The sequence below is a fragment of the Leucoraja erinacea genome, chromosome 3 (assembly GCF_028641065.1).
Source record: "Leucoraja erinacea ecotype New England chromosome 3, Leri_hhj_1, whole genome shotgun sequence".
In the NCBI taxonomy this organism is placed as follows: Eukaryota; Metazoa; Chordata; class Chondrichthyes; order Rajiformes; family Rajidae; genus Leucoraja; species Leucoraja erinaceus.
Genome location: NC_073379.1, coordinates 28,859,331 through 28,868,832, shown reverse-complemented (window position 1 = coordinate 28,868,832; position 9,502 = coordinate 28,859,331). Strand labels below are relative to the sequence as shown.

Sequence of the window (9,502 nt, the reverse complement as noted above, 5' to 3'; positions counted from 1 at the left end):
CCTTATTTATGAACCTATCTACCTGTGATGCCACTTCCAGGAAACTTTGTGGCCGTACTCCTAGATTCCTCTCCGCATTCCCCATACGTATGCACACGAACAAAGTAAAATAGTTAGTATAGTGCAGATAATATGGGTAATGATTCATCGCATGGATTAATTAGCTTGTGAGGAGGTTTACTGGATAATTCCATATGTCTGGGTGCATATCTGTGGTTTTGTTTTGTTATGCAAATGACATCCTCCAGTGCATGTGAGGACGGGGGTCTGTGCAAAAGTTTAAAAAAAAACACAAGGTGCTATAACTCGGCAGGTCAGGCAGCATCCCTGGACAACATGGATAGTTGACATTCCGGGTTGGAACCCTTCTTACTTCAGCACTTTAATTCTATTTTATGTAAACCAGCATCTACAACTCCTTGTTTCTAAATTCTTTGCAAGAGTATCTTGGTATATATGTTTGCCTCCTTGCATGATGCAAATTGTAAATGGACGTGTGCATTGTATTAATAACTGACAGAATTGGGATGTGTTTTCGCAAGAGTGTTTGAGGGCAAAATGTTGTATTCATGTGCGTATGAAGCTAATAATATTTGGTGGAATTTGTGACTGTAAATAGATATGTTTTTATCTGTGTACAACCCTGTGTGTCGGGGATTGCGTGAAATATGTGTACAGATATCAATGTATGCTTGTGCACAGTAATTTTGCACTTTCTGTACCTGTGAGTTTTGTGTGAAGGACGTTATATATCAATGGGGGCTGTGAATGGGTGTCTGTGGAATGGACCTGATGTATGTGTATATATATATATATGAATGTTGGTATGAATGGTGAATCCGTGAAGGTGGAAACTGATTGTGAATGGTTAGCGTGAACATTATGTGAATAACAAATCTGTGCATAATGTACATAGAGTGTGCATGTGCGAGTGGTATATATGTGCAGTGTGTTGATACTCTCCATACGAGTCTATGCCCATGTGAGTGTGATTGTGAGTGTGCATAAGTATAACTGCATGTGTTTGTCTTGTGTGTCAATGTGGGGACGTGTGTGAGAGGGTGTGAGTGAACGCTGCTCGGTGACAGGGGGCGAGCCAGACAGACGGAGATGAGAAGAAACCGCCCTCCCCACTTTACTTAACTCTAATTCCAACCAGCGAAATTGAAAAGGTCTTGTCGGAGGCAACAACGCTGCCCCGGGATACCAAGAGACTCGGCACCCCGAGTACCCGCGAGCGGAACCGGCGCCGATCCGGAGCTCAGACCCAGTCCGAGAGTCGGAGTGGGAGTAACTCTCGGACACGGCGCCGATTTGGAGCCGCACTCAGTGTGTTTCTAGCCGGTCCCGCAGCAACAAGCCGGGTCCGGAACGGAGCCGAAGTCGGGCTGACTGAGAATCCGCCTCCCCAACCCATTCACCCCCTTTTTCATCCAGTTTGGAGTCAGGGATTTTAAGACAGACCAGTGCTCACGGAACAGATTGAAAACAAACTTTAAAATCCTCTCCTGAAATCGTCTCTTCGTGCATTGAAACAAAACTACTAAGACCAAAGAAACGGATACCATGCAGAAATGGTAAATATTTCACCATGATTTACTGATTATTTATTCCGCTGAAAAAATACCTGATACTCGAGAGTTGTTAGTCATGTGTCATGAAAAGTTTGCTGAAAGTTGTCTCACTCCCTCCCTTCTTTACTGGAGGCAGTTTGTTCAGTGCTGGGAGGCAATATGTGGGGACCCAGCTCCAAACACTTTCACTAACTTTAGATTTGATAGACTTCGTTTGTGAAAAAAAACCTATACAATGTTTATATTTATATGCGTGTGAGAGAAATTGTCTTGGACTTTGTGTTTGTGTCTATCTTAATATTTTTGTGTAACAAACTGAGTGTTTGCCCATGCGTGTGACAACGCATCTAAACTCTGTGAGGAGCAATGTGTGTGTGTGGGGGGTGAAATGGGTATCTAACTGTACGTGTGGCAGCTTGTCTAACTTTGTGTGGCGCTGGTGTGCAACTGTTGTGTATTTGCGACAGTGTTTCTAACATATATATGTATGTGTGTGTGACAGCGCATCTAACTCTCAATGTCTGTGTGTGTGTAAATGTGTCTGGTGGGGTGAGTGTGTGTGTGTGTGGGGCAGTGTGTCTAACTCTGGGAAAGTGGGTGTCTATGTATGTGGTGGTGGGGAAGTGTGTTTAACTAAGTGTGTGACAGTGGGTCTAACTATGTCTGTGTGCACATAAATGAAAGAAGCCAACACCAATAACCCCCCCCCCCCCCCCCCCCCCCACCTCACCAATTCTCTCCCCCCCCCCCCCCCCCCCCCCCCAAACTACTACAAAAACCCTTCTCCAAAGCTTTCTGGATTTAGTTTGTTGGCTTTTCCCTGACTCCCTTTACTCTAAGAGTTATGAGGTGTATAATGTGCATTAAACAGGAGGTACATTGATTGGATTTGCAAGGTCTGGCTGATTTTTCTCCTTATTCAGTTAATGTGGCATGTCTATGTCAGTGATCAAAGACACTATTGAAGTGTGGGAGACCTATGTTTGTCAAGTCCAGGCATCCGAGGAGTGTGACTTGCATTCATGTGTCACTGTTTTTCTCCCCCAATGTTACGTTTATAAGCTTTAATGTGCAGTTAAGTTTGATTCTACTCGCTTCTTGAAAAGCGAGAAGATTGCTTTTCATTCGTGATGACAAAAGGCCTGAGCTGGACAGCAGTGACATTTTGTTTTTTTGATCACTGTTAGTTGCCCCTTGTGAAGTCTTACTGCCTGCTGGGTTCATGGTGCGTTTGTGCCTGTTGCCTAATGTAACATTTTGCTCTTAGAGTGGTTCCTGTGTCAGTACTGTTTCATGGATCTGTAAGTGATGAAGTTGAGAATTACAATGCATTCTGCCAGCATCATTTGATTAGCTTTTAACTGTGCAGCTTTGAGATCAGTACAAACCTTTCATTTCATCTTGTTTTTTCATGAGTGAATGATGTTGTCATCTTTAGAAATTCAGGCTGCTTTAGACAAAAAAAAAACGTTCATGTTGCAGCCACGGTCTCTGCTTCTTAGTCAACAGTAGGATGTGATTCATAGAAGTTCAGAAGTGGACAGTGAGAGTGAGAAAGGGGGATGGTGGAGAGCTTAAGTAGTTCAATAAGTTCTTGGACAGGTAATACTTGATATTCCACGAGGGCGTGAGTTAGCGGAGAGCAGGTTTGCTTGATTCACCACACTGATAGGACACTTTCCCCATTATCTATTTTCTCAGGTGAACCCCAGCACATTAATCTGTTTTCTCCTCCTCTTATGATATGTAAAGGAGAGGATTAAATGCTGTATATCTACACGTGTCTTTGTTAGTAGTGTTATATGAAGTTTGCCTGTGCTCGCTGATGCTGGGTTACAGCCCATGTTCACAGAGGAACAAAAGTTCCACTCAGATCTCCGAACGGGAACTCACAGATGCATCATTTTTTGCACTTATAAAATCTCTTATTTTGTAATCTGTGCGCTGACTGTCGCAAAATCACCTAACATATCAATACTGGAACAAAACGCATCTATAATACCACTATAACATTTGAAGTTGAGGAGAAGCATTGATTATTTTATGAGTTGGTTTAGAAGAATTGTTTAAAATTAAACAACATGAACCTGATGGTTGGGACTGTGGTATTTTCATGGCAGCTATAAAAAAAACTAAAACCAAACATGAATAACGTGAGGAAAGTGTTACTGAACCATCCTCAAATAATTCATATACTTAGTATTTCACTCCAAATATGCATCAATGCAGCATATAAACACGAATCATAGATTAATTACACATTTGATGATGGGGCCATAGAATGTCTCTGCTGTGATATGTTGAAAATTGTGGGTGGAAAAGTACGAATGAAACATTAAAATGAAGATGCTGCTGAATTTTTATTAATAATTTATTTCCAAAATTCCATAACATTCTGGGTAGGATGTTTCTTTAATATGTCTATTGTTCAAATGAAAACTGAAAATCTTTGTATCTCGGGCTCACTGCAGTCAATATTTGCTATGTATTATCTGGTCATTTTAGATATAAATTCATTTTTGCTCACGTAGCATATTTCATCACATTTGTGGTCTAAATTAGAAAAATTCATTACATGCAATTAGTTACATGAAGGTTAAAAACATTAATGGTACAGATGAGCAAGGATTTACAGAGTCAGAAAGATGCATTACTATTTCATTTGAACCTTTGATGTCTGAGATCCCTGATCAGCGGAGAGTTCATTCTGCAGCACCCAGTTAGAACTAATAATAATAGAAATAATGTAAAAAGCCTAAATAGAATTGTGTCAGTGGCAACAATGCTGCAGGAGAATTCAAAGCATGAATAATAAAACGAGCAATGATGTTGATAACAGTTTATTATTTTTGTTAATGCTGAAATTTTACGAAGTGAAAGTAACTGGCAGGATTGTGGGGTGGGGTTGGGGTTGTGGGGGGGGGGGGGGGGGGGTGGGGGGGGGGGGGGTGTGTTGGGGAGGGGGGTTGTGGGGGAGGAGGGGTGTGGGGAGGGGGGAACCTTCAAAACCGTCATAACCTTTGTACTATTTCCCCGATCGGAAGAAAACTTATTTGACTTTCAGCAGAGGAGAATGGTGAGTAAGGTGACGAAAAATGTAGCGCTATGGAGAATCGTTTTTGCGCAAATTTAGTTACAACGCAGACAGGAAGTGGTCAAGATGAGAATTTTAGTAATATATAGATTTTGCTTTTCAGCTTGAGGAACTCCTCTAAAATAGAGCAAGCCACTGCTCTGCAATAATCTCATCCTAATAGTAAAGGTGACTTAATTTACTATGATTTTGGATTTCCAAACCCATGTTGCATATTTGTAAACAAAATCATTCAAATATTTGAAAAGAAAGCACTTTTTGCAATTATCATAATTATGTGTGAGTTCAGATATGGTTCCATTTGTTTCTGTTTAGTTTACACAATATTTACTTTGGATTGTACCGTATGGCTCATGAACAGTTTAATATGGTTGCTGTAATTTTTAATCACTGTTAATGTGAAGGACCAAAAGACTATGTAATGCATTGCTCAGGCAAACTGGAGTTCAAGAGCAGAGCAGGTACATTAAACAATGTTAATTATGAGTGGTCAGGGAAGACAAAGATCAACAGCTCTAGAGAAAAATATCCTTAATAAACTGAACTAGCCATAGGCAGATGATAAAGGCATGTACGAGCATATTGGACCTAGTCTTTACCTAATTTGCATGACAAAAGCTTTATTTGCACCAACTGATCAAAAAATATTAATTTAGCTGCAGCTGAAATAGATTTGAAGTGCATTTCAGTTACTAATGGTCCAAAATAATGCTCAATGTGTGCACTACAGGAAAAACACTATTTTTGGCCACATACAAAACGACATTGCATACTGGGCCATAACATATTTTATTCAATAAAAGTTTGAAAAAACTGCTCCTATTATTGGAATTTTAACAGTCTAAGAAATGCACCATATTTGTGAAAAGTCAGCACTTTTAAAAATTGTAAGTTTTAGAGGAAAGGCATTTGATCTTTTAAGGCATGCAAAAGAGCCACTTCTAATGGTCTCAACCCTATCATTATGCAATCTCACTCTGTGTATAAAACTGTTTCAAGTCACCAGTGTTTGCATTTATAATGTGACATCCATTCTGGATACTCCATAATTAGGTACATCACTAACGTTTTTTAAAACATTTTTTGAAAAAGAAAGGCAAAAACACAGCAAGTTGCGACAATGGAATGAATAGCTTATTGAAATACCTTCAGAGCTATCTTGAATTTAGTCACAGGCATAATAATCCCAGGAATTGTATTTACACTGGAACTAATTGAATTTAATTCCGATTGAAAAAGGGCAATATGTAGAGAAATGAGACATTTTAATATGGATGCCTTCGCATAACCTTATGGATTTCTATATTTTCTTTCATGTAAGGGACATGCACATAGTTTAACAAATATGGGAATAAATAACTGAAACTTGCAATGAAACTATCAGAAACTAATATCCTTAACTCCAACTACATTTCAAAAGTGGTCACTGTGACCAGATTGGAATTGGATCACTTTGGTGATCACTTTCTTGGCCTAACAGTCCCCACTGCCTTATTTTGGCACAACCTTGAAGGGAAGTGCCTTAATGAAAGTTTGATTTTATGCCATACATGTGGAGTCTTTAGAAGACTGGCCCATGGATAAAGTGACTGAATAAGGAAAATTCCATTGCCATTATGTAGAACTCCAGGATTTTTACTGGGGCTTTGGGATCACACTCTGCCAGTCCATTTGTTTATTCGACAAATACTAAAAAATTGTGCCCTTTATCGATATAATCTGTGCAACTGATTTTTTTGTCATGTGGAGGTGAAGCAATTCTATTTCAGATCTTGGTTTCTCAGTAGCTTCTCTATCAGTGGAAATGTGTTCATTGATTATATTTTCCGTGGGCTGTTCTGACAGGGGTACATAAGCTTTCATAAAATAAACAATATCAACAAAAGAGATGGGGAGGAAGTTAAGAACAGTCTAAAATTGAACTGTTTCTGGATTCCATTCCTTTCCACCTTTTATGTTATACAAAGAAATACCTTGCTTTAGGATAGTTTTATTGCCCATTTTTGACTACACACCCTATTGTTGCCAATCTCTGGGGCTCTGCTGCATTTCTTAGGTCTATAAGTAATGCATTTTTCTTTTTCATAGTCCGCTTGGGTTTTAATGTCTTTATTTTGTATAAAACATAGTGAACAACTGCCAACACCAGTGCTGCTGTGCACTCTGCAAGATAATATATTCAACAGATTTCTTTCTTCCAGTTTTACAAGTAGAAACTAGGCCATGTCAACAGTTTCAGCCTGTTGAATTGGCAGAAGCAAGTGGATTTTTCTTCAACTCTTTCTTATTTGCAGTATATTGTCACTGACAGGCATGCCTATAAATTCAGATTTAGGTGAGTTTATTGTCATATACACCAGGGTGCAATGACATTTCGTGTTCGCATAAATCTCACAGAGTAAACAGTACTCATGCAATAAAGATAAATGCAACAACAAATGGTAAAATAATAGAATAGTGCAAGATTGTAGTGCAAAATCCAAGTAGAACCAGCAGTAATGTTATGATGTCAAACTGTTGAGAAGGCTCAAAAAACAGGTTGTCGAAACATAACAAAAATGTGCCCTTTCAAAAATGAATATCAAAGTATCAGCTCTGTGATTAACTGCTTATCGTTCCTTTAATGGTGCACTTATTATAATTATTATTATTCAAATTATACAAACTAACGAAGCAAAAAATCTAATTTTAAAAGAGTAACACCCTTGTTTTAATAGTGCAAATGTTATTTTCTGTATTCTCCAAAGGTTTCAGATCAGACCTGTGATGAAATCAGGTTCCGTAAAACTTTCCTCTGCTGTCATATTTACTTTCTCAATTGCTGGATTCTCAGAATATCATTCCCCATTGTCTTTCTCACAGCAAAATGTGAGCATTTTGGACAACAAATGTCTTCCCTTGTACCACTACTTCACTGGACCAAGCCCACAAACAGTGGCTTTATCTCAACAGATATTCAAAATATAGCAAAGGGCAATAAACCCACCTGCACTCTCGATAAAATTATTAATAACAGAATTCTTGTAAACTCCCCCCCTACACGCAAGAGTGTCAGTAGCTCATTAGCTAGCACTCTTTGGAACGCAATCAGAGTTTTTCTTTGAAGTCCCACTCCAGATACTTCAATGCAAATTTTGTGGTTGACATTTCAGTACAGCACTAAAGGAGTGCTGCACTGTTGAAAATGCTGTTATTTACATTATATTTTTTTCAATCATCTCTCAGGAGGATTAAAAAATGCAAACCCACTATTTCAAAGCAGAGTATGTCTCCCAGAATCCTGTGACAAATAAACCCCTCTCAAACACATATAACGTTTTGGATACCATTGTGGGGAATAGCCTGCTGATGAAAGTAACAGCAGCAGGAAGATCAGTAACATCACAATAAAGCAACATGGGACTCAATCTAGGCAAGCAATAGTGACAGGGACAAGCAATAGCATCAGGGGCACAGACAGGCATTTCTGTGACCTCAGACAAGATTCCAGGATGGTATGTTGCCTCCCTGGTGCTGATGTTTCTGGGCTGGCACAAGACATTCTGCAAGGAAAGTGTAAGGAATCAAATACTATGGTTTACAGTGCATTCAGAAAGTATTCAGACCTCTTCACGTTTTCCACATTTTGTTACGTTACAGCCTTATTTTAAAATAGATTAAATTCTTTTTTTTTATCATCAATCTACACACAATACCCCAGAATTAAGAAGCGAAAACAGGTGTTTGGAAAATTTTGCAAAGTAATTAAAAATAAGTAACTGAAATATCACATTTACATAAGTATTCAGACCTTTTGCTATGACACTCAAAATTGAGCTTAGGTTTCCTGTTTCCATTGATTATCCTTGATTGGAGTCCACCAGTGGTAAATTTAATCGATTAGACAAGATTTGGAAAGGCACATGCCTGATTATATAAGGTCCCACAGTTGACAGGGCATGTCAGATCAAAAACCAAGCCATGAAGTCGAAGGGATTGTGCGTTGACCTCCGAGACAGGATTGTGTCGAGACGCAGATCTGGGGAAGGGTATAAAATAATTTCTGCAGCATTGCAGGTTCCGAAGACCAGAGTGGCCTCCGTCATTCTTAAATGGAAGAACTTTCATAGAGCTGGCCGCCCGGCCAAACTGAGCAATCTGGGGAGATGGGCCTCGGTCAGGGAAGGTTACTCTGACAGACCTCCAGAGTTCCTCTTTGGAGATGGGAGAACCTTCCAGAAGGACAACTATATCTACAACACTCCACCAATCAGGCCTTTATGGTAGAGTTGCCAGACGGAAGCCACTGCTCAGTAAAAGGCACATGACAGCCCGCTTGGAGTTTGCCAAAAGGCATCAGAAACAAGATTCTCTGGTTTGATGAAACCACGATTGAACTCTTTGACCTGAATGCCAAGCATCACATCTAGAGGAAACCAGGCACCGCACATCACCTGGCCAATACCATACCTACTGTGAAGCATGGTGGTGGCAGCATCATGCTGTGGGGATGTTTTTCAGAGGCAGGAACTGGGAGACTACTCGGGATCGAGGGAAAGATGAATGGAGCAAAGTACAGAGAGATACTTGATGAAAACTTGCTCCAGAGCGTTCTGGACCTGGGTCGGAGTTTCACCTTCCAACAGGACAATGACCCTAAGCACACAGCCAAGACAACGTAGGAGTGGCTTTGTGACAAGTCTGTGAATGTCCATGAGTGGCCTAGCCAGTCCCCGAACTTGAACCTGATCGAACATTTCTGGAGGGACCTGAAAATAGCTGTGCATCGACGTTCCCCATCCAACCTGACAGAGCTTGAGAGGATCTGCAGAGAAGAATGGGAGAAATTACCCAA

The 9,502-nt window shown here is 40.0% G+C and overlaps 1 protein-coding gene across 1 annotated transcript in view; it reads left to right on the top strand.

Annotated features, from left to right (window-relative positions):
- Positions 1 to 386: 386 nt before the first annotated feature.
- The window catches only part of bnc2 (basonuclin 2), a 533,367-nt gene continuing 524,251 nt past the window's right edge, over positions 387 to 9,502 (top strand). Inside the window, exon 1 of the mRNA XM_055632361.1 lies at positions 387 to 1,577. Coding sequence (XP_055488336.1) covers positions 1,575 to 1,577 — 3 coding nt within the window. The 5' untranslated portion in view covers positions 387 to 1,574. The remainder of the gene's footprint in view (positions 1,578 to 9,502) is intronic.